This window comes from Eublepharis macularius, chromosome 9 (assembly GCF_028583425.1).
Source record: "Eublepharis macularius isolate TG4126 chromosome 9, MPM_Emac_v1.0, whole genome shotgun sequence".
Lineage (NCBI taxonomy): Eukaryota > Metazoa > Chordata > Lepidosauria > Squamata > Eublepharidae > Eublepharis > Eublepharis macularius.
This window is the reverse complement of record NC_072798.1, coordinates 22,275,968-22,299,361: the sequence shown is the minus strand read 5'-3', so window position 1 is coordinate 22,299,361 and position 23,394 is coordinate 22,275,968. Positions and strand designations below refer to the sequence as shown.

Sequence of the window (23,394 nt, the reverse complement as noted above, 5' to 3'; positions counted from 1 at the left end):
CCAGGCTTGCTGCTGGATAAGCAGGAAGCAGCTGTGGCCAGAAGCACCTTTTACCAGCTTTGACTGATTAGTCAGCTGTGGCCTTTCCTTGGCAGAAAAAATCTCGCCATTGTGGTACATCCCTGGTTACATCTAGATTAGATTACTGCAGTGTGCTGTATACGGGGCTGCCCTTGAAGAGTGTTCAGAAACTTCATTGGTCCAGAATTCTGCAGCCAGGATGTTGACCGGAGTGGGTCATCTACACTGGCTCCCAATGTATTTCTAGGCACAATTCAAGGTGCCTTTAAAGCACTGTATGGTTTGAGGCCAGCATACCTGAAGGACTGCCTGATCTCTTATGAACCTGTCTTCCAAGAATCTGTTTTGGGTGCCCTGGCCTTTTCAGATTAGGCACGCTGCAACCCAAGGTAGGGCCTTCTCAGTCACGGCACCAAAACTCTGGAACTCTCTCCCTAGGGAGACTTGTCTGTTCCCCTCTCTTGCCATCTTCTATCAGGGGGTGAATACTGTTGTTTTGTTTATTGCTCCCTCAATGTCCCCTCCTTCTTACCTTATATTTTAATTGTTGTCTTTATGTTTTGTATGTGTATTTTAGCTTTGGTTATAATTGTTTTAATGATGTGTAGGGATGTTGTTTTTAATTATTTTTAAGATGTGATTTTATGGTGTATGTTTTTAATCTTTTAGTCACCTTGGTGGCCCTGATGAGGAAAGAAGGACAGGGTATAAATCTTATAAATAAACAAGTAAATAATGGATCGTTTCTATACTGAACAGCATATGCCTATCACAGCTTACAGATAGTATCCTCTCAGTATGATCTGGACTAGACATGAGCAGGAACTGAAAAAAACGAACCGGGAGGTTCGAGGTTCGTACAGTTTCACGAACCACGAACTTTCACAAACTTGCCCCAGTTCTCGAACCAGTTTGTGTGGTTTGTAAAAACATCACTTCCGGGGCAACAGAAGGTCTGCAGAATAGAGGTGTGAGCTAAGGTTTCCCCCTTTTAAACGCCAGTAGCTTTTCAGCTGATGGGAGGGAGTCCCCATCAGCTGAAAAAAGCTGCTGGCTGTTCTGCTTCCCGTGTTTGCAGAAGTTTGCTTATTCTCTGCTGGCTTTAAAAGCCAGGAAAGGGCTAAATGGCTGGTTTTCCCTTCCTCCTTTGGGGTATGCACACACACTCTTTTTTCCCAAAGGCAAAGTGTAGCAATGTTGTAACATTGTAGCATTGCAACATTGTAACATTACTGCACTTTCTTCCTGGTTTTAAAAGCCAGGAAAGGATTACATAGTCAACTCCCCACCATTGTAAACTTTCCAAAACCTAAGCTACTCCAGTTAGCAGCTAGCAGATCATGTAGCTACCCTCAAGGGTTGCAATTTGTAGAGCCAATGAGCCAAGATTCTGTATTCTCTAATAGAGTATGCATCAGAAGAGAGTGAACAGGATTAAGCAACCTGATTTACTCTCACTGTTTTCCCCAGTAGGCACAGTTTATTTATTTAGAACAATTTAATGCTGCCTCTCCAGGAACCTGTCCAAGGCAGCATACAAAATAAAAATAATTTAAAAACCCCAAAAAATTAAAAGATATTAATTAAAATGCAGCATTAAAAATGTCCCAGCCCAGGATAAAAACATGACACAGACAGCTTAAAACAACACTTTCCAGGCTTAAATTGTGTTAAAAAATCAAACCCATTCATACCTATTTTATAGTTTTTGCACTTAAAGGTAAAAAAAAAAGATCTACTTGATTACATAACCAAATTATCTGGAGGTAATTCACAGGAGACCAGGCAAGTAGTTATTTACAAGAATATTCAGTAGCATTCTGGCTAGGATTTTTAAAATAAATTGTACCCAAAGTAAGGATTTGTATTGGTTTTAAAGTTGGCTAGATGACAACCCTTCCAGTGGTATAACTTTTATGCCCTGCAGTGCAATCCTAAACAGAGCTTACTCTGGTCTAGGCCCATTGAAATCAATAGCTTTAGACTGGAGTAACTCTGCTTAGAATTGCAGAGCCGGTGACTTTGATAGGCTTTGTGATGGTGTGTTTTTATGCCCTTCCAAAAACCTGTGCACAGAATAACATCATCTTCTTGCTTTTTTTCTCTGCATGGATTTAGAACTCAGAACACCGAGGAGGTGGGAAGAGTAGGAATGATTCTGCAACGTTGGACAGCTCTGCCCCTTGGAGGCCTGAGGTTAATGTCCTATTAAATACCTTGCTACTAAAAATCTGAAACTGACCTCTTCAGGATAATGAAAATGAAGCTGTGGGTTGAAGGTCCTGGTGGCCAGGGCAATAGCTACCCGTTTTGGGGGAGTGGCATGGGTAGTACTTTGTTCTTTGATTAATATGGATTAGAACTGAGTTCTGGCAGCCAAATTGACTTTGTTTTGTTAAGCTTGAAAGAAGATGCCAAAGGATTTAGTGCTTGGTTTATTGATTTGGGGAGCTTAAGATATTAAAAAGGGATTTTTTTGTTATTTTGTTTCTCCTGCCATGGTCTTGTCTCATGTTGCATCTACAACAGTCCTTTGTAACCAACTGTTTTTTTCTCCCCAGTAATACTAGTAGCCAGTGAGCCCAATTTTGCCACCGGAGCTTAATGTCATGTTCATTTGTTGAAGCAGATAAAATGACAATGATCTCTGTTATGTCCCCATTTTGCCTTTTGATTTCTTCAGGCTAATTTCCTTTTGAAATTTCTAGTGGTTTGTAGATTAAATTAAGGATGAGAAATCCATATTCTTGCACAAATTAATTATAGATGGGGATAGGATACCCTTTATTGTACTTTTGGCATCTTTCTAAGCATTTTATTGAATTGTGATTCCTGTGGCTGCTGGGATCAGGGCAAGGAAGGGAACAGAGCATGGCTTTATTCCCACTGGCAATGAAGCTTGGATTTGTTTGAACAGGAGATGTGTGCTCCTGGCAAACCAGAGCAGTAAAAAGAGATTTCAGAGTCATTTGTGACAATAAAATGCCTTCTGACAGCCAGAGAGGTTTGGCATTTCACACCAAGCAGTTTTTAAGAAAGGGAAATTGACCTTGACATATATTGCATAAAGTGAAAATATCTTTGTGGAATGAAGAGATAAGACAGACAGAGGTAAGACAGAGTGTGCACTAAAGAACTTCAGACTCTTCTATACAGTATATTTTTAGTTTCTGGGTTGATCGGAAGAAGGAAATTAAACATTAATTCTTCTCGTTTATTTTCCCAAGAATTTATCCTCTTCTAGGGCCCTTGGATGGTCTGCTGGATCTCTTCATATTTTGTAACTCCCTTTACATGTACATAATTTCCTGCTGTAGGCAGTGCTGCCTCCATGGTTGTTTTCTCTCCAGTCCCGGTACCTATAAAGACTTCCACTGGAGTGGTTAAGCTTCCTCGTGTATTTTTAAAACCCACCAAGTAATGGCAACCTTTAGGGAGGTCCATTGCTTATATGGCATGCAAACAGGCCAGGATGCTGAAACGCACGATAGAAAGTCTTTGTGTGTGCTTGGCCAAGATGGTAACAACCATTGAGGCAGAAACTACCGCTCTTGGAAAGATACATGTAGAGAAAACCAGTGATTCCGTGGCTCAGCAGCAAAAAATCAAGTACCAGCTACAGGTCTTTCCCCTTTAGGGCACCTCTTTTCATAAAAGGAGCAATGGAACGGACAGTAAGATCCAGTATAAGATCCAGTTTAATACCCTGCTGAAACAGAAACTGATCTTAATACTGTAGCAGTTGAGGGCTAACATAAGGAAAGAATGGTATGTATGTTCTGTACATTACATGAAACAAACATGTTCTTTGGCATTAGAATTTAGCGTGCTAAACATGTCATCCTGTCCTACCAATGTAACTGCATGTTTCTAGCCCTGAAGGCAGAATCCTCTGAAATCTCACAAGCTAGAGGGGTAGCTGGACTGGGGTGGATTTCCAGTGGGAGGACAGTGAGGCTTTAGCATAGTTCTCCCCCCTCCCCCCACCCCCGACTAGCAGGAGCAGAATAGATTGTGCAAAAATATGTGAGGTTGTTTAATTTGCCCAATTAATGCAAGTTGCAGAGTTTAGGGTTTTTTTCCCCCTTGGTGTGGAATTTGGGTTGGCTAAAAATTTAATACCATGCATACACAGCCCGAACTATACGGAACAGCACCATTATCTGCACTCAGTTGCATTTGTCATCCAAAATGTCTGTAATGGGCACTGAAGTTATAAATCCTGAGCATCTTCTCCAGAAGCGGCACCGCCACGAAGGGTTCTGAAAGGGACCCTTCATCTCCTAAGGGGCAAGGGGAATTGAGTTTATTCATATTTACTCAAGGTTCCATTCAAGAAAGCCTGGATATTCAGGAAGCGACAAATGCACGTAGTTAAATTACAACTCCTGGAACATGTTATTTTAAAGTGCTTCCCTGCACTGAGATTTGAACTGTGCATGCTTCTTGCTGCCTGCTTCCCCTGCATGCCCCTTGACTGTGCTGAAAGGTGCATCTTGTGTGTGCTGGAATATGCAGCCAGCCCCTACAAGGACGGCAGACAAATCTGCCCCCTCTTTGCCTTGAAGTGTTGAGTTGAGTCGATGCACGTGAGAACAAAACACATCTTTTATTGCAGGGGCAGGGGGAATGCCTGTTAAGAAAATTTAGCAAGCGTATAGTTGTACACTAGATGTATGGTTACAGCTTCGAGCCACTAGCTACTGAATATCACCCAGCTTCAGAAGTTCTCCAGAGAGGAGGGGCCTGGACCTGTGGAGCAGAGAGACAGAAGAGTCTTACAAATGTAACTTTAAAAATGTCTAAGCAGCAGCAGCACAATCTCTCCTTTCTTCTCCGGCTCAAACCCCCTTTTTGTCTGTTTTATCTTCAATAGCATTTGTACATTCTTCAGATTTTATGCAGCTGATTTTCCCTAGAGATAATGAACTGCCAAGCGATAAAAAAAATTGAGCAAAGTTTTCCTAGTGATTACAAATTTGAAAGTACCCCCTTTGCACACACGCGCACACACAAGAAATTGTGAAGTCTTCTTCAGAAGCTAGTTGTCTACATTTTGTAGAAATCTAGCCAGAAAAGGGCTGCTGGCTTGTAACTTGGGCTCAGGGCACAGTAAAATTATCCTGCAACCTTGCTGAAGCTAAGCTGGTCAAGGGGCCCAGGTGGGAGTCCCTTTGACTCTATACACTGCCTCAAGCTCCCTGGAGGACAAAAATAAATTACGTAATGTGTGAATGATTGCATGCGTGTCAAGTGTACAAATGGGAGACAGCAGTCCCTGGAGGTTTTCCAAACATGCCTCTCAAACTCATGCCAGATGATTTCCATGTTGCAGAGATCTATCATCTGCCTGCGATTTTCTGTTCACTTCCTTGGAGTCATTTTCAGAATGTGAAGTAGGGAAACACAGGGTTGGAGACCATTTTCTGCCGGCTTTTCTAGAGTCCAATGACTTTCTGCTTCAGCAGAGCATTATTTTGATCCCTTATGTTTTCCATGTCCTTAGACTTTTTCTCCTGAGAAACCCTTGCAGCAGAAGGAAATATTTGTTATGCAGCAAGTGCCAACTAATTTGTGGGCAGCCTGAGATAGTCTTTGTGCTTCTGAGTAAGGTTTAAAATTAGAGCAACTTTAGCGCTTTTATCTACCGTATTAGATCCCAGACCCAGGGAGAAATCTAGGATGGCAGAGAAGTATCCGGAGTTCTCCAGTGAAAGACCAAATTGAATTTGGCACAATTCTGGATACTTGGAGTTTGCAGCTTACTTTTGCTCTAACTCGTACTCTGACTTTTAGCAAGTTGATTGTAGCCACGCACATGTCTCATCATCAAACTTGGGTTTGCAGCTGGGTATGTACTCAACAGGGTGCTGCAGCCAAATCCTGGTCCTCTGCGTATATCTGTATGAAATTCATATTATCTATAATAAAACATAGAAGATATATGTGCGAACAACTGTAATGTGTGAAAAGAGTCCTTAGAATCAATTGTCTAAGCAGATGCAATTCAGGCTAACTCTGATAGTTGGTGGTCCACTGGAATTGCATATGCGCCACATTTAGAAAAGTGTTGAATGCTTCCAGCCACAGAATAAGGTAGGGAAAGCATCTCACGTGAGACCCAGAATCTTTCCGTATCTTATCAGAGGAATTAATAATGAGCTGAAAATATTTAAAGGTTCAGCTTTCTATGGAGAGCAGGAAACAAGGGTGTAGAAGTCCATGATCCAAATAACTGTTTTGCCGGTGTCTCTTGGCTACATAAAGTCAGCACTCCACTCTGCTTATGCTCAGACAGAAGTGCTGTCAAGTGGAAATACTGATCTGTTAACATTTCTCAAGTTCTACAGGATGGACATGCTCAGAACTCTCCTGTTGCTTTCCAAGAGTAAAAATGGCTTTCCTCTGGCTCCATTCCTCCTGCTAGCCTGTGCTAGTCTGGGCTCAGCAAAGGAAAGGGTTTCCTATTGCCCTCTAGCAAAATAAGACACTGGCAGATATAACTGCATTGAATCTGCCATTCTGTCACTTGAGCAGTATCCATTTATAGGTGCTTCAGATCCACTGTGGTCAACTTGACCTGCAACAGAAACTGAGACCTGAATAGTCATGGTGCACTTCATATACCATTCCTTGTCCCTGTTCTGCTCCATTCATACAAGGCAGCAGTACTGCTCCTGGACTGATGGGGAAGAGGATCTGCACCATTTTGCTCCAGACCTGGGTTAGCATTACTGACCACAGCCAGACCATGCACATGGGCGATTCATGTATGGGTGATTGCTTCTACCATTGCATTGGCCTCAGGCTCCAACATAGATCGCTTGGACGGTTATGACATCTATAATTGGGAAAGCACTCCAGATGCATCTTGGTACCATATCCCAAATTCTATTTGTAGCTTTAGTTTTGCATGGACGTGATTGTCTGTGGAAGTGCTTCCATTACTTGTGACCTATGCATGGCACTGTGAAAACAAATGACTCCGTTCTTACTGAGCTTCACTTGGCTCAGGTTTTGCATCAGATTAACTAATCGATTTAAGAGATGAACAGATGGATGTTGACCATACCAGGCAGCAGCATCTGTAGTGTCAGATATCTTGATTATCAGAGTGGAAAATATTACACTTGGTTACGGACTTTGACTCCTACATTACCTCTTGCTTTCTGTTTCATTTGCGTATTCCAAAGTCAAGGACCTTGAACTTCTACTTTAACGGAGGCACAGGCGGCGTCATCTCCCACTGCCCAGTCAGGGTTTTTCACTATGGCGTTTTCCACACTGGTGATTTACTCCACTCTTTTTGAGTGTTCACTCCTTAAGGATTGTATTCATTTTGGCCACCTTCCTTTCTGCATGTAGCTTTTTTTAAAAAATTACTTTTATTAACAAACTATAAACATACACGAAGGACCAACATACATACTCAAAAGGGAATACAGGATACAGGGGAAAACACTGATATCTACCAATCCTATCACTCATCTAAAACCTCCTGTCCCATCTCCACCAATATGCAAAATCACACATCACCAGCTCATACTATCAATACCTCTTCCAGTTACAAAATTGCTAGTCCCATTCTTTGTATTGCTTCTGACCATAAAAGATCTATACGGCAAATATCTCTATTTTTCTGATATGCAGTTAATTTCACTAAGGTATAAATCTTTATTTTCAATAACCAATCATGCAATTTAGAGGTATTCTTTTGTTTCCATTGTCTGGCAAAAACCAATCTGGCAGCTGTAATCATATGTAGGGCAATTATTTGCTGATCTCTAGGTAAATTAGGTAGATAGTTCAGCAGTAGTATCTCTGGTTTCTGAGGGATATGTATTTCCAATCCAATTGGTAGAATTTCCGCTATTTGCTGCCAAAAACCAGAGGCTCGTATACACATCCACCACATATGAAAGAAGTTAGCTGTATCTTTGTTACAGAACGAGCATGTGTTTGCATTGGTCTTGTACATCTTTGCTAACCTTAAAGGAGTTAAGTGCCATGCATGCCGCTTTTAATCCGGCTATGAGTGCCTTCTTTTTTTGTCCACACCGCCGTGAAATAAAGAGGACTATGTGATGAGGCATGGACATCATCGTTGGTGTCACTGTTAGCTTCTCCGGTGCTGTCACGTCACCACCACCCCGTTTTAAAAAATCCTTGTGTATGCTCAATTACATTATTACTTTATAATGTTGTGATGACCAGAGGTGCCCAGCACTAAGGTGTTAACAGTGGAAAAAATGGGGGGGGAAACGAGAGTGAAAGTGAAAGAAAATCCATCAGGGCATGCGTGCAGTGTTGGCTCAGAGTAACCCCAACCACATAACTTTTTATCCAAAAAGTATAGATAGCTAATCTTTGAAAACTCACTGGAGATTCATGTAACCACAACACAAAGTAACCTTGCCATTATATTTTTATGACGTCATAATGTCATTATATTTAGTTTAAAATAAATTTCATCTGTACATGACAGCCATGCTCCAAGTAGACATTTTTGTTTCTGATTTATGACCCCCCTCCATGGTTCAAGCTGGAGTGCCTTGCCTGGGCTGACCCAGAACTGGGAGGCAGAGTCCGGCACTGGTGGGACCAAGTGACACAATGTAATGACATTATGACCTTATAACGTCAAGTTTTCTTCCAAAATAAAGGTGTGTCTTGAGAAAGGAAGGGGACATGGGGAAAGGAGGAGAAAGGACCTGAGAGGAGGCTGGAGACACCAGCCAAGCAAGAAGGGGCCTGCGGAGCGGGTGAGGAGGGCGGAACAGAGGGCTGCAAGGAAAAAACTGAAATGAACATACTTCATGATTGAAAAAGCCAAATCAAAATGCATCAAGAAAAACATGGGGGAGAAGATTGAAAGAGAATTCTTGAAAATGCTGCATTGAAATCTGAAGGGGGACTTAAGCATGTGGAATTCAGAAGAAAATCTGAAGTGGTGCGGGGCCAGAACTGGCAAAACTCACCCGTGCAGAAAATGTCTGTATCCTATATGGAGAACACCAATCCGTAATCAAGCCAAATTAAAGGTTTTCATGCACTTTATCTTTTGGGGCGCCTTTCAGCTCCCACTCTCCCAATCCTGCCATGCTGTGCTCTGGCCATTTAGACGTAAAACGGTAGTAGGCTTTGTGGGCATTGGGCTGAGTTGTAATGGGGGTCTCCTTGTTCTTCCGTTGACTTGCAGTTCAGGGGCCAAGTCAATCTCCATGTCTTCGAAGACTGGTGTGGTGGCTCCATTGAGCAGCTGAGGAAGAACCTCCACTTCCCATTGTATCCTCATGTGAGTATGCCATGGTGGAACAGGTTTTCTTGTGCCAAGTAAAGAAGGAGCTGTATTTTCTCCTTAGGCTTCTATATCCTCCTAGATGAGACCAAGTAGCGTTTCTTTATTGTCCTCTAATTAACCATTAAAAAAAAACATTGTGGAAGGTGCCTGAAGCCACTGGAATTCATCTCCAGAATGTGGTCACACATACATATCATTTCAGTTTAAATCTGTCTGGATCACTAAACATTTGTGGCTGGCAAGAAGACATTTTGTGGGACTAAAACATTCTGTTGTTACGCTTGGAGCTAAAGCTGCTTTAAGACTTCCACTGCCCTTCTATCTGTCTGTTTGCTTCTCTCTTTGTTATTTGTAAATAAACAACTTAATATTAAAAGAGTCATATATCCGTAGTACTTTCTTATAGGGATCCCCAGGGCTTTTTTTCAGCAGGAACGTGGTGGACGGAGTTCGGGAACCTCTTGAAAATGGTCACATGGCTGGTGGCCCCGCCCCCTGATCTCCAGACAGAGGGGAGCTTAGATTGCCCTCTGCGCCGCAGTACAGAGGGCAATCTAAACTCCCCTCTGTCTGGAGATCAGGGGGCGGGGCCACCAGCCATGTGACCATTTTCTCCGAGGGCAACCCACTGAGTTCCACCACCTCTTTTCCCAGAAAAAAAGCCCTGGGGATCCCAATCCCATATAAGAGGCAGCCTCTAGAACTTCCTACAACATAGAGAAATAGGGAAAGTATGTGGATAATTTCAGGCGGATAGCTGTGTGGGTCTGCATTAGAAGAACAAGATGTGAGTCCAACAGCACCTTAAGAATCAACAAGATTTCCAGGGTATAAGCATTCGAGAGTCTCTCAAAAGCTTACACCCTGGAAATCTTGTTGGTCTTTAAGGTGTTACTGAACTCAAATCTTGCTCTGGCACTGTATGGTCCCCTCAAACCCGCTGTACTTATTCCAAAAACAAAACCGGGAATTTAGGCATCTTAAACACTAACAGATGTAAAAGAAAAAGCTTTTGCAGGCTCGAGCCCACTTTATCAGATGAACAGTGCATCCTGTGCAGAATTATTCCAGTCCAAGAACACTGATTTCGTTGGGTTTGGACTGGAGTAACTCTTAGTAGAATCGTGCTGTAATGCAGCTGTCCCTTTTCCGGAGTACTTGACTTCTTCTATTCTTTATTCTGGCTGTGTTACATTTCATACTTTTCCCTGTCCTTCTCCCTAGCTATTCCACTCCCTTATTATTGTTATTGTTATGTTTATTATTATGTTTATTATTATGTTTATTTTTGCTTTTGTTTGTGATTGCAGACACGGACCACTTTGAAGAAACTGGCAGCCTCTCCAAAATGGACCAACTATGGGTTGCGCATATTTGGCTACCTGCATCCATTCCATGATGGTGAGAAGTTCAGCTGATGAGATTTAACCTCATTCTCAGAATAGTCCATTTTTAAAAATGTTCATCTTCATATTTTTGAAGCAGGTTCATCTTTATTCAGTCTTTTTTTTCATATAAACAAATCAGGCTTCTCACATACAAAGCAAGTGTGGCATCTTTTCCCCTATTGCTTTTTCTCCTCCTCCAAAAAACCAAAGCATTCTTTAATATCATAATAATCTTTATAATTACTTGTTTCCTAAATTGATAAAGAAAAAGCTAAAATGCCTCTTAAAATTGCTGCCATTTTTAGGAGATGGTACTGCTTTATGTGGAACATCCTTACACTGACTTAGGCCTTCGGTCTGTCAAGGCTTACTCTCTGTACTCTGACTAGCAGTGCTTCCCCGGGGTCTCAGATGGAGGTTGTTCACATCACCTACTACCTGATCCTTTTAACTGGAGGTGCCGGGGATTGAACTTGGGAACTTCTGCATGCCAAGCAGATGTTCTACCACTGAGCCACAGCTCCACATTTACAATGAAGCATGGCTAGAAGAGAGCTTTTTACACTCAGCTTCAGCTGAAAACTGGAAATAAAAGGAAGTGATATCGGAAGGGTGTGTGGAATTTTAGGTAATAACATCACCCCCTTTCTCTCAATTCTATGTTGCTCATACAGATGTGAGATAAGATACTAAACTCTAATTTAGCCAAGTTTTTAATGAGCAGGTCCAGGATTCAGCCACACTTAAGCTCTGTTAAGTCTCACTGATTTCAGTGACAGACGCAGTTAAATATCTCCTCCTGGACACCAACAGGATGTCATTGTTCTTAGCTTTGGCTGGGTTGCACCTAACATTTTTGACATCTCTATTACTTTATTCAACAATATTGCTGTACTGGGACGGAGTTTTATTAATTGGTCTTACTGGTGTTTGGTTTTAGTTTGCTTTCTGTTTTTACCGTATGTATCCCTAGAATGTTTTGCAGATAGGCAGAATAACAAGGGTGGAAATTGTGTAATTAAACCAGTGTGAGCCTTTCTATATCAAGAAAACGATTATTTGAGATTTCCCTATTGTATCTAATATAAGGGCAGGTCTAACTATAGGTCTGACTATATCATTATGTCAGTTTGTCTGCCGTTACTTTTGATCAGAGAAACCTGTGAATTGTAACACTGATTTTTAACAGGCTTCTTAACACCTTCACAGAATTAGTGTTCAGGGTTCTATATGGAGAACTATGACAATTAAACCTGTGCAGATGTAGCATCAGACTAAACAACTACTGCAGCCAAAATAACAGAGTCTTGTGGCCCTTTAGAGACTAATGGATTTATTATGGCATAAGCTTTCATGAGCCAGAGTCCACTTGGTCCGATGATTTAGACTAAACAAAGATAGACAATCGAGCGAGCCGTGGTGCATTATATTTCCTTGCAGTGCATATGGGAAATGTCTTCCTGTACTGAGGTGTGATTAGGGGAAAGGTGCTTGGCTTTTTACAGAATATTCTCTTTTTCCTTCTAGAGGTTTACTACAGTACAGAATTAGGGGGTTAGAAATCTGCTGTCTAGAATTCTCCCAACAAAGGGCTCCATCTCACTTTCTGTACAAGTCGAAGGGCGTCTTCTCTTTAACAGGTCTGGCTAATGTCCCAGTTAACCCCGGGATTCTTTCTGCAGGCGAGTTTCAGTTTGCTATTGCTGCCGATAACAATGCAGAGTTCTGGCTGAGTGCCGATGAGAACGTCCCAGGCATCCAGCTCCTGGCCAGTGTAGGCAAGGTACAGTATCCACTTTCTTTCTTTCTTTTTAAAAATGTAATGTCGTCATCTGCTCTTGGAGACAAACAGAGGGGTCCATTTTTCAAGTCTTACAGAGCTCTCAAACCTGCTACCTCTAGGGTCTCCCATCAACCTACTGTGATGAGTAACTCTCATCACAGTTACTGTTTGCTTTATTTGGGTAGGCACACAGGCATTGGTTCTTGTGGTTTATATCACCCAGGACTGCCTTTTTCTGCTTGGACCTCCCCTGGCTCCAGAGCCTTCCCCTCAGTTCCACCTCCTCCCATACAAAATTCTGCTGCTCTTTTGGCATCTCTCACCCCGGGAAAGCTAAGTTACTTCTTATGCCTGCGCTCCTGAGCCTGGCTTCTCTGCTGGGGCTTCTCTCTCTGTTTCTCCCTGATCTCAAGCCTGGACTTGCCTCAGCCCTGCCCCAAAACTCCTCCCAGAAGGCCTTTTCCCACGGACATGGGGGCCACCACCTGCCAGTCTCAGCCTTTCGCTGGCTGCTTCCCTGCCTCCAGGTGCCAAGCAGGTGCTGCTGCTCAGCTGGAATGTTCGGTACCAGCATACACACCCCCACACCCCCTGGCCAGCTGATAGTCAAAAGCAGTGCCAGGACAGTTGGCCTGATTCCAGCCTCTGTGCCTTGGTTGGCTGCTGTGGCCGCCATGGCACCTACTATGTGTCCAGCTGGCGATCCCACCAGTCACCAGGATACTCCCTGCTGGTCTGGCTTCAGGCAACTCATTGGTAATGCCCCCTGAGGCCCAGGTAAAAAGATCCAGGTTAGGCTGGGGCAGTCTGGCAGGACTGAGTCTCTCACTGCCATTTTTATTTGGTGGCTGTTTATATATTCTTGTAATGGCTTTCCATACTCACCTACTTGTGCAACGGTTGAATGGCATCCCAGAATGCACCAGGAGTTACCTGGTCATTAAAATATTTGCAGAATTCTGTCATGACTCCCTGTGACCATTTAGGGGGCTGGAGATGAGAGATGTGTTTATGAAGTGGGAAAGCTGCAGAACTCGGCATCAGTGAGACTAGGAATACGAACCTTGGCAACTCCAAATAGAAGCTTGTTGGCTGATAACTGATGTGAGATTGCTGAGCTTTATACTGAGAGGAGACAAGTGGTGAAGAGTTTACTTTGCAAATGGGTCCTGAAAATTACAGTTTGAGAATGCTGTGAATTAGAATTACCAAAATGGAACAATATTTAAGCAACCTGCTAATTCTTTACAGCAGGGATGGCCACCTCATGGGAAACCTGCTTTTGTTTGGGCCCCTTTAAACCTTTACCATAATGCTTCTTGGCTGCTGTGCCAAGCTTGGAGTCTGGGGCAGGGCGCCTTTGTGAGGGCAGAAGTGCCTTGGCCTAGGCTTTCAGTCATCTTCTGCAAAGGTAAAGATGTGTCTCCCCCCTCCCCATTGCTCATAAGACCCAGGCGAAGACGAAGAAGAGTTACTTCTGCCCTCACTGAAGCTGCAGCCAAGGCACTTCCTGCCATGTATCTTCCTTTCTCATTTCTCTGAGCCTTGTTGGGGGCAAGCGTGGAGCCAAGAATCAGTGCTGCAAGCCTGGAACGGCAATGGCGACAACGCAGGGAAGGATCTTGATTAGGAAGGCGCCTGTTCCTCGGCCCAGTGTCTGCATCTTTGGGCTGTACTCATTGGAAATTATCATGTCATGAGATTCAGGAATTATGAAAATAGCAAACAACAGGCTTTGCTTCTTTCACAGTCATTTGAATATTGAACCTCGGGCTGGGTTCACCGCCACTCCACAAGCAATCAAGAACTGTGCTGCAGCTCCATATGGGTGAAGTATAATGCGGAAGGGATATTTTCTGCTTTTTTGTTGCAGACTGGGAAGGAGTGGACAGCGCCTGGGGAGTTCGGGAAGTTTAGGAGCCAAAAGTCAAGGCCAGTGAAGTGAGTGACTTTTGTATTGTTCAGCCGCCTGCAAATCTACTCATCAGATTCCCGTGATTCACTCTTTAGGTGTCAGCCAATCACGTCGTTTGCCCTATTTTTAACAAAAGCCTGTATGCTTTTGCGTGTCTCTTATTAATCCTCCTCCTGCTTGAGCCCTTTGATGACAGGAACGTTTTCACCTTTGAAGGTCTTTGGAAATGTCATTTTTAGAAGACAGTGACTTCAAAACGTTTTGGAAATGAGATGATGACCTATAAGGCTTCTTTCATCGTTATCAGTGGCTCCTGCTTGTATTTTAACGGTTCTGTTTAAAACAATTTCAGAGTGCCCCCTGGTGGTGGTGGCTGATATTTCTTAGAGATCACTGAATTCTCTCCTCTGATGAAACAAATTTATCTTGAATTTCACAATAAGCACAAAGATTAATGCAGGCATCCAGCATTATTCATGTGAATATTGCAGTTGTTACTTGATAGTAATTTGCTCAATTAAAGATTTTGTCTTCCCCCATGTCTGGGGCTGTTCCCATGATAGTCTTTTTGTTATGCAAGATGGAGCAGCTGATGGCCTTATCTCTATACAAATAAATGGGTTGACTTAGTTGAATCTATCTCAGGTTTCCCAGAGATTGAGACGCTTGAATTCAATGGCCAGATCCCATGGCTAGAGGGGAGGTATATTAACAGGAGACACAAAGAGACACAAAGAATTCCTGCACATTTTTGGCCTCTTCTTGGGGGGAAAAATCATCACTGACTAGAGAAATAGGATGTGACCCCTTATTTGACTGAATTATGGGTTGTAAGCTAGAGCGATGTAGTGTAGTGGGTTCATCTCTCTCTCTCATCCTTCTCATAGATTATCAGCTTCAAACAAGTACTATTTTGAGGTGCTGCACAAGCAAGATGACAAAGGCACAGACCATGTGGAAGTGGCAGTAAGTGTTTGTGTCTAGCTGTGTTTGTTTGGCTAATTTTGCAGGGGCTTGGCCTGAAGAGCATTGCCCATGCTGACTTTCCTACAGAGAGGAGAAAAAAGCATGTTCACTGTAATGCTTGAAGTATTGTTATTATTGTTGCTGCTGCTGTTGTTATTCATTTATAGTCCGCCTTTCTCACTGAGATCCAAGGCGGATTACACAGTGCAAGTAAAACTACAGTTTAATCAACAGCAATGTACTAATGAACAATAGTAAGGACATTCAGTGAAAGAGATACCATTTGGTCTGGTAGCAGAAAATTTGAAAAACAAGCATAAAGCCAAGCACAGAGACGAAATCTTTCTGCAACAAAGCATAACTATTGTCAAAGGCTCTCACGGCCGGAGAACGATGGTTGTTGTGGATTTTCCGGGCTGTATTGCCGTGGTCCTGGCATTGTAGTTCCTGACGTTTCGCCAGCAGCTGTGACTGGCATCTTCAGAGGGATCTCTCTCAGAGATCCCTGTCTTTCGGTGCTACACCTCTGAAGATGCCAGTCACAGCTGCTGGCGAAACGTCAGGAACTACAATGCCAGGACCACGGCAATACAGCCTGGAAAATCCACAACAACCAAAGCATAACTAATTTACATGGCATGTTTAGCAATGTGGAAAGCTCCCTTGTAGGCATGCTAGTATGTTTTCACCACTGGGAGTTCATGGATGGAGCATGTACCAACCAGTCGATCCATTTACTTAAGAATAAGTTGGGAGAGGGGGATGAAAGCTTGCACCACAAATTGTAATGCTGGCGCCTTTTCCTACACAAAAACTAATCTCCTTAAAGAAAATATGTGATCTAATTCTAAGAGTTACATTTGTTTACTATTGGATGCCCTTCTCAGCTGCTTAATATTTGTGAGGCCTTCCTACTGTATGAAGGGGTCTGTCATCTTTTTCATAATACATGAAAAAGAACTCAAGGGGGAGCTACATGATCATCTGCCCCCTCATTATGTGAAGTCACAGTGCAATATTAGTTTGTGCTCCCTCTCCCCCCTTGTTTATATTTTGGTTGGGAAAGAGTGGAAGCGGCTGCCATCTTGGATTCTGATTGTATATATTTGGATGATACCTGATTTTAACGTATTTAAATGTCTATTTTTGTATTATTATATTGTTGTAACGTGCCCTGAGCCTGCTTGTAGGGAGGGCAGGCTATAAATCAAATGAATAATAATAATAAAGTTAGGAAGGGATTCCTTATTGAAGCCCGGTGAGCAGAATGTCAGTCACGTATATCAGTCTAACCAGAGTCTCGTTATCGGCACAGTCCTGAGCTCGCATACTCAGAAATAATTGAGCTTAATGGGACATTCACTAATGTGTTTGTGTTGAGATTGTAGCTTAACAGTGCAATTCCGTGCAGATATACTCCAGTCAGATTGAGAGTGAATGTGGTGTAATGGTTATAGAGTGTCAGACTAGGGTCTTGGAGATCTAAGCTTGAATCCCCACTCTGCTATGGAAGTTCATGACATGAACTTGGGCCAGTCCCTCTCAACCAAACCTACCTCACAGGGTTGTTGTGAGGATAAAATGGAGGAGAAGAGAGCCCTGTAAGCTGTTTTGAGGATAAAAGGAAGAGAAGAGAGCCCTGTAAGCTGCTTTGGGTTTCCAATGGGGAGAAAGTTGGGGTATAATTGAAGTAAATAAATGATTTCAATGGGCATAGACTTGAGTAACTCTGCACAGGATGGTACCATAACAGTGCCATCCTAAGAAGAGTTACATCCTCTTCTAATCCTTCTCTGTTTCAATGAGAAACGTGGGCCATAAATGAACTAAGTAAGTAAACCTGCTTAGTATGGCTCTGTTGCAGTGTCAGCTTAAGCACAGGTACATTGTTCTAAGGCCATTGACTTCAATGGGCATAGAAGGGTATAACGCTGCTTAGGACCGCACGATTATCTCTTATTTTGCTGGCTGTTAGGGACTGCAATTCCAAAGGGCTGGGTAGGTGTCAAGCACCTGATAGGCTACAATGCATGCGCCGTGGCTACATTTATCTTGGGTTATAAGGGTAAGGCTCTCCATTTTCTTTTCCAGTTGATAAATATAAGTAATGGACCTTGTTTGCCTCTGTCTTCCTCTTTCAGTGGAAGCTGAATGATCCAGAAGCCACGTTTGCAATCATTGACTCTCAGTCTCTCTCCCTTTATGCCAGTAAGTGCCTCCCCAACAGAGTTAATACTGCCACATGAGCTAATCTTTGTCATTCATATCATTTCCCTCTGAATGCCGCACATCCCAAGCCCAGTCAGGAATGTTGCACTTGTACATTTTTCATATAATATCTCCTTTGTTTCCTGGGGTATTGGGAGGAGCTGAGATTGGGAGAAAGAGGGAAACTAGGAGGCTCCATAAGTGGCCTTTTGTTGTTTGATAAAATTTGGAATTCAGTTTATGTTGCCAGATCCATAAATATGACTGGATTTGGAGTCTCTAATGTTGGATTGTTCTCTGATATATTGATGCAAGAGACATCTACTAAATTCTGGGTGGAAGGGTCTACACAGCAGACACAGACCTTCTGTGATTTATATGGTTTTTAATCTGTTACCCTTCTTGGGACCCTGTTGCTTGGAAGAAATGTGGGCTTATAAATACCCCCAACAAGAGTTGCCTCATTTCCCTGGTTTTCCAAGGGAGACGGGAGGGCTTCATAGATGAGCCTTGAGGCTTGGACCCAACAGGCCAGGGTGGAGCTCCTATGGTGTGGTGTAAAAATCTGTAGACCCCCACAGAACTGTAGTTCCTGGAGTTACTTGTGAGAAAGCCACGGCAGGATTAAGTTTGTAGTGTATGCATGATCTGGGACTGTGATGGAGTAAGAGTTGTCAGTGCCTCGTGTCAACAAGGTTTGAATACAAGAGCCAGTTTGGTGTAGTGGTTAAAAGCAATGGGACTCTAATCTGGAGAACTGGGTTTGATTCCCCACTCTTCCACTTGAAGCCAGCTGGGTGACCTTGGGTCAGTCACAGCTTCTAGGAGCTCTCTCAGCCCCACCCACCTCACAGGGAATAATAATAACATACTTTGTAAACCACTCAGAGTGGGTGTTAAGTTGCCCTGAAAGGCGGTATATAAATCGAATGTTGTTGTTTTTGTGGAGTAACTCACCATAGGATTGCACTGTAGTAAATCTGTTACTATTTCTTTGGCATACATGCCAGGATTAAGGACACATACACAGAACTATGCCTTTACCTGTGCTGATGATTCTGGTTTTCTTCCGTTCTTACCCTCTTTTTTTTCCGGGATCCTAAAAGATGAAACTCTTTTGAAAATGAATGAGATTGATCACATCCCTCAGTCTCTGGCTACTCATGGAAGCCAGATCACGCACAGTCGGAATGCAGCGGGACACCCAGCTGATATGCTGAAGCCTGACCCTCGAGACACCATTTATAAAGGTAAACAGTAAAAAACAATATCTGAATGCAGCATTAATCCTCTCTCGAAGTTATCATGCGACAAGAACTCAGTGGGGTACGGCAGGCATATTCAATGCCTATATCTCTGGGGAGACACTGTTCGGTGGACAGTTACCCAAGGGGTTATAATAACATGTGTTTTATCACATTAACTAGGCATGATGCTGGGATATTACATAGAAAATCCAAAGAGATATAATACTCATTGAACTCTCTCCCGCACAGAACTTGATTTTTTCTTCTTTCCCCTACAAATGGAATTGTGGGCAAGCTTTTGTATCGTATATGATCAACGTTGGTAGGGCCACAGGAACAGATAAGGGCTGGATGTAGCTGGATGTAGTTAGCCATTCTCGTAGAAAGGATTTCTGAAAGCTCTCCACCAGGTCAAAGGGAAGGTTGACTTGTTGCAGGCAATACAAGTGGATCTAGAAGGGACTCCTATGGATACAGGACAAATTCCTTTGGGAAGAAGTTATAATAATCAAAACTAGACTGGACAAAAGTGGGGTTCAGGTTAGCTGGAAGTGGCTTTTGCTCCTGTTGAGGATTGTTTAGCGTGGAGCTGTTCCACTGGTGTGAATGCTTCTTTTTTGCCTTTGTTTCTCAGTGCCTCTGCTAAGCAAGTCACAGATGCGCAAGGTCCTTCCAGATTGCCCTTACAAGCCAAGCTACCTAGTCAGTGGGCTCCCACTGCAGCGCTATCAGGGGCTACAATTTGTAAGTCTCATTGTTCAGCTGGAAACAGCCAACTTACACACCTGCTGTGAATGGATGCATATTTGGAAGGATGGCTTAACCCTGTTGGTATAATGTATATGTGTGCATGTACATTTTTCTCATTCTGTTTCCTGCCAAAACACTACCAGTCTGTTTCTGAACCTGCCCAGCCTCTAAGATCATCTTCTGAGGTCCTGTTTGTGACATGAGGCAGGTGGCAACCTGGGAGAGGGCCTTCTCTGCAGCGGCACCAAACTATGGAACTCTCTCCTCAGAGATAGTTGTCTGTCCCTTTCTGTCGCTATCTTCCACCAGCGGGTGTAGACTTTTTTTGTTCCTTCAGTGATCCCTCTTTCCTGCCATATGTTTTATTGATTGTTTTATGTACTTTTACTATGTATTTTCGCTGTGGTTTTAATTGTTTTTATGATACATTTTATAATGTTTTTTTTAACTATTAGTTGCCTTAGTGGCCTTGATTGGGCAAAAAGGAGGCATACACATTTTGTAAATAAACAAAATAGGGGTTCAGGTCTATCCCTCTTGTTTCAGGACCTTACCAGGCAGACACTCAATTTCTGCTGCAAGGAGCTGATTGACTGTACCAGCTTCTACACTGACTCTCTCACTGGGTCAGTTATCATTCATTCCCATCGGCTGATGATCATCTTCCATTTGAAAGAGTCTTTTTTGCACACCTGTCCATTTTGTACCAGCATTCCAGATTATGTATTACTGGGTACTTTTTATTAGTTGTAAACTGCTGTGTGAACCAGCAGATTGAGAGCTTTTGAGTAGATTGAGTTCAAAGAATAACATTTCCACAAAATAAAAGCATGAGTTTCAGTGGAGAACTAGATGACATGTCATATCAATGACCTGTCAGAAATATAATTGATGTTCTAGAGAGATACTTGGGGCATCTGAGTAACATAGATGTTGGCCATTTCCACACACATTGAATAATGCACTTTCAATGCACTTTAGCAATCCTTTGGAAGTGGATTTTTTGTTCCACACATGGAAAAGCAGTTCCAAATGTTCACTAAAGAGTATTGAAAGTGGATTATCCAACGTGTGTGGAAGCAGCCTCTCATTTGTCCTGAAATTACGGTCCCTTAACATGCTTTGTTTTGTCATTTTTAAAATTTGAGTGACGCATTATATCCACAGCTTAAAATTAAGGACAAGTGGCACACCTACCTCTGAAGGAAATGACAACACAATTAAATAGCAGGCTTGTTATCCCTGGTATAAAGCAAGGCAGATCTCAGAATTCTACACAATGATCCATGCAATTTGTGAATAAATCTGAAATGAGTGAAAAACTCTGGATGTTTCTGATCATGCAGAGTAACTTTGAAATTCAGTTCTGTTGATGCATCATCTTCTGCTCTTTCAAGGTTCATTTGTCCTTTGTATATCCCAATGACTACAGTCGCCTGAGCCACATGGAGACAGATAACAAGTGCTTTTACCAGGAAAATGCCTATTACTTGGACAGGTAAAACCCTTTCCTTTTGGAGAAGTTGCATAGTTTTGTGACTGGAAAGCTAGAACTGAATTTTAAGAGAGGGGGATTGCTGGGTAAAAGATGTGTATATTAATGAGTATGTAATTCTGTTGCTGTTGAGAAGTCGTAAGAGATGCTTCATACAAGGGTCCTTAATATGTGGAAATAACTTACATGTGAGAAACCAGCTGTAAACCTCATGTACACTGTAAAAATATATGTATATCTATTTTGCTAAGCAGGTTCCTACAATCTGTATCCATGGCAAAACGAGCATGTGTACTTATTACTGTTGCAGGGCCCATGTAGTTTTATTACACATATGTAATGGCTGTCTGTGACTATGTTCTTCTGCATGCAAAATCTACAACTACTATTGATATTTGTTACAGCAAAGGCTCTGCAAAGTGAATCACATATATATGAAGTTCCCAGAGGCCTGTATCCTATTGTACAGCTCATGCCAGTATACATAGAAATCCCACTGCCATTTATATGAATAGTTTACTATCCAAGTGTATTAGATGTTTCTCATGAGGCAACAGATATAATGGCATTAGTGGTAAGGTATTTCATTAAATAGTTTGTATTATAAAGAAGTAGTGGAGATGTATAAGCAATGGGAGCAGCATACTGTACAGCTGGGCTTTCAGCTAGTTTATATAATGAACAGAATTAAATAGTAAAGGATTCCACTCCATTCCACTCCTTCCTTCCTTCCTTCCTTCCTTCCTTCCTTCCTTCCTTCCTTCCTTCCTTCCTTTCTTTCTTTCTTTCTTTCTTTCTTTCTTTCTTTCTTTCTTTCTTTCTTTCTTTCTTTCTTTCTTTCTTTCTTTCTTTTGTTGCACTGTATCACTTTCAGGACTAAAACAGATGTAATGCTAGGAGACAAGTTTATGAGAACCTCCGAGCACTTTTTTTTTCTTTTTAAACAGCAGTCGTCTAGGACCCCAATACGAATCAGGCCAATGGTGTGGGTGATTAAGCCTTTCCACCCATGCCATAATCTTAAATGAAACAGCCATGCCAAGCTACTCTTTATCCCATTGGAGCAGGTATGGAAGCATTGTATACAAACCTGCATGTTTGCCCCAACAAGGCAAATAGCAGTTCTATAACAGCCAGTTCTGGTCGAGACAATGGCACTGCCTGCACCATGGTCCTTATTCAAAGCCAAGCCCCACAAACCTGCTGTTTAAAAAGAAAAATGGCTTCAGAGCTTTATACATGGTGTCTCTCTACATTACAGCTGCATTTGGCTCACAGAATGAAGGCGAAGAGCTACATGTTTGAGTGGTCCACCATGTAAAAATCTCTGTACACACAGAAAAACTGGTTTGACAGGGAGAAGGGTTCCACCTAACCTTCTTAGATATATTCTTTTTTCTATCCAGTGAGCTTTAGCCAAGGAGGAGGATTCAAGGTTGTGACCTATCACCAGCAACCTAAAATTGATACCTTCTGGGAAAACCTTTGTTGCTGGATTGGGTTGATTGTATAAAGCAGCCCTCGGAAGGTGTAGATAAAATAAATATCCAGCAGAACAAAGGAGGGGTTTCAGATAACATAGCAATGACACAATACCTGTATTTCTTTTTAACCCTTGCAGATACGGATTCTCTAAATATATGAAAATTGACCAACCAGAGGGGATAAATCTTGAGTCCGAGGAAATGACAGAACAAGCAGGTATGTAACTTCCTGATACCCATAGAAAAGTTTCCTCACGTTGGAAATAATGCACTTTCAATGCACTTTAGCAATCGTTTGGAAGTGGATTTTTTGTTTCACACACGAAAAATTCAGTTACAAATGATCTCTAAAGAGGATTGGAAGTGCATTATCCAACGTGTGCGGAATCATCCTTATGCTTTACGATTGACAAAGATGTATAGGCCCAGATAGGTAAAGTTAAAGAAAGTGGTTTCACATTGGAAGAAAGAAATACTCAGAGTACCTTATTTTTTCTTCCGAAGAGGAAACAGAAACTTGAGGGAGGAAATGGCATGGGGGAGTGGACAAAGCACCTTCTGTGACTGATGGAAGGGGGCAAATTGGCAGTCTACCATGTCTGCATTTCATTGTTTTAAAATGTTGGAAGACCCAACCGTGATTCTTGTAATTTGGCCCTCTAACAAGTAGGTGGGAAGAGATAATAAGCTAAATAATAATTCCGTCGAATAACTGAAGGTGATATTGCTGGCCAAGTTTTTTGGGGGTATTGTTGGCCACATTGAGATTGTTTTCCTCTCTCCCTGTTGTCTCTGGACGAACAAGTTTTGTGGCTTTTCCAAAAGAAAGGAGTGTT

At 42.3% G+C, this 23,394-nt stretch overlaps 1 protein-coding gene across 1 annotated transcript in view; it reads left to right on the top strand.

Moving 5' to 3' along the window:
• B4GALNT3 (beta-1,4-N-acetyl-galactosaminyltransferase 3) overlaps positions 1–23,394 on the top strand; it is an 86,860-nt gene that overhangs the window by 51,257 nt on the left and 12,209 nt on the right. The window contains exons 3-13 of the mRNA XM_054987693.1: positions 2,140–2,217; positions 9,221–9,316; positions 10,633–10,723; positions 12,393–12,493; positions 14,367–14,434; positions 15,296–15,374; positions 17,516–17,582; positions 18,689–18,832; positions 19,464–19,573; positions 20,977–21,077; positions 22,696–22,775. Of these exons, the coding sequence (XP_054843668.1) occupies positions 2,140–2,217; positions 9,221–9,316; positions 10,633–10,723; positions 12,393–12,493; positions 14,367–14,434; positions 15,296–15,374; positions 17,516–17,582; positions 18,689–18,832; positions 19,464–19,573; positions 20,977–21,077; positions 22,696–22,775 (1,015 nt within the window). The remainder of the gene's footprint in view (positions 1–2,139; positions 2,218–9,220; positions 9,317–10,632; positions 10,724–12,392; positions 12,494–14,366; positions 14,435–15,295; positions 15,375–17,515; positions 17,583–18,688; positions 18,833–19,463; positions 19,574–20,976; positions 21,078–22,695; positions 22,776–23,394) is intronic.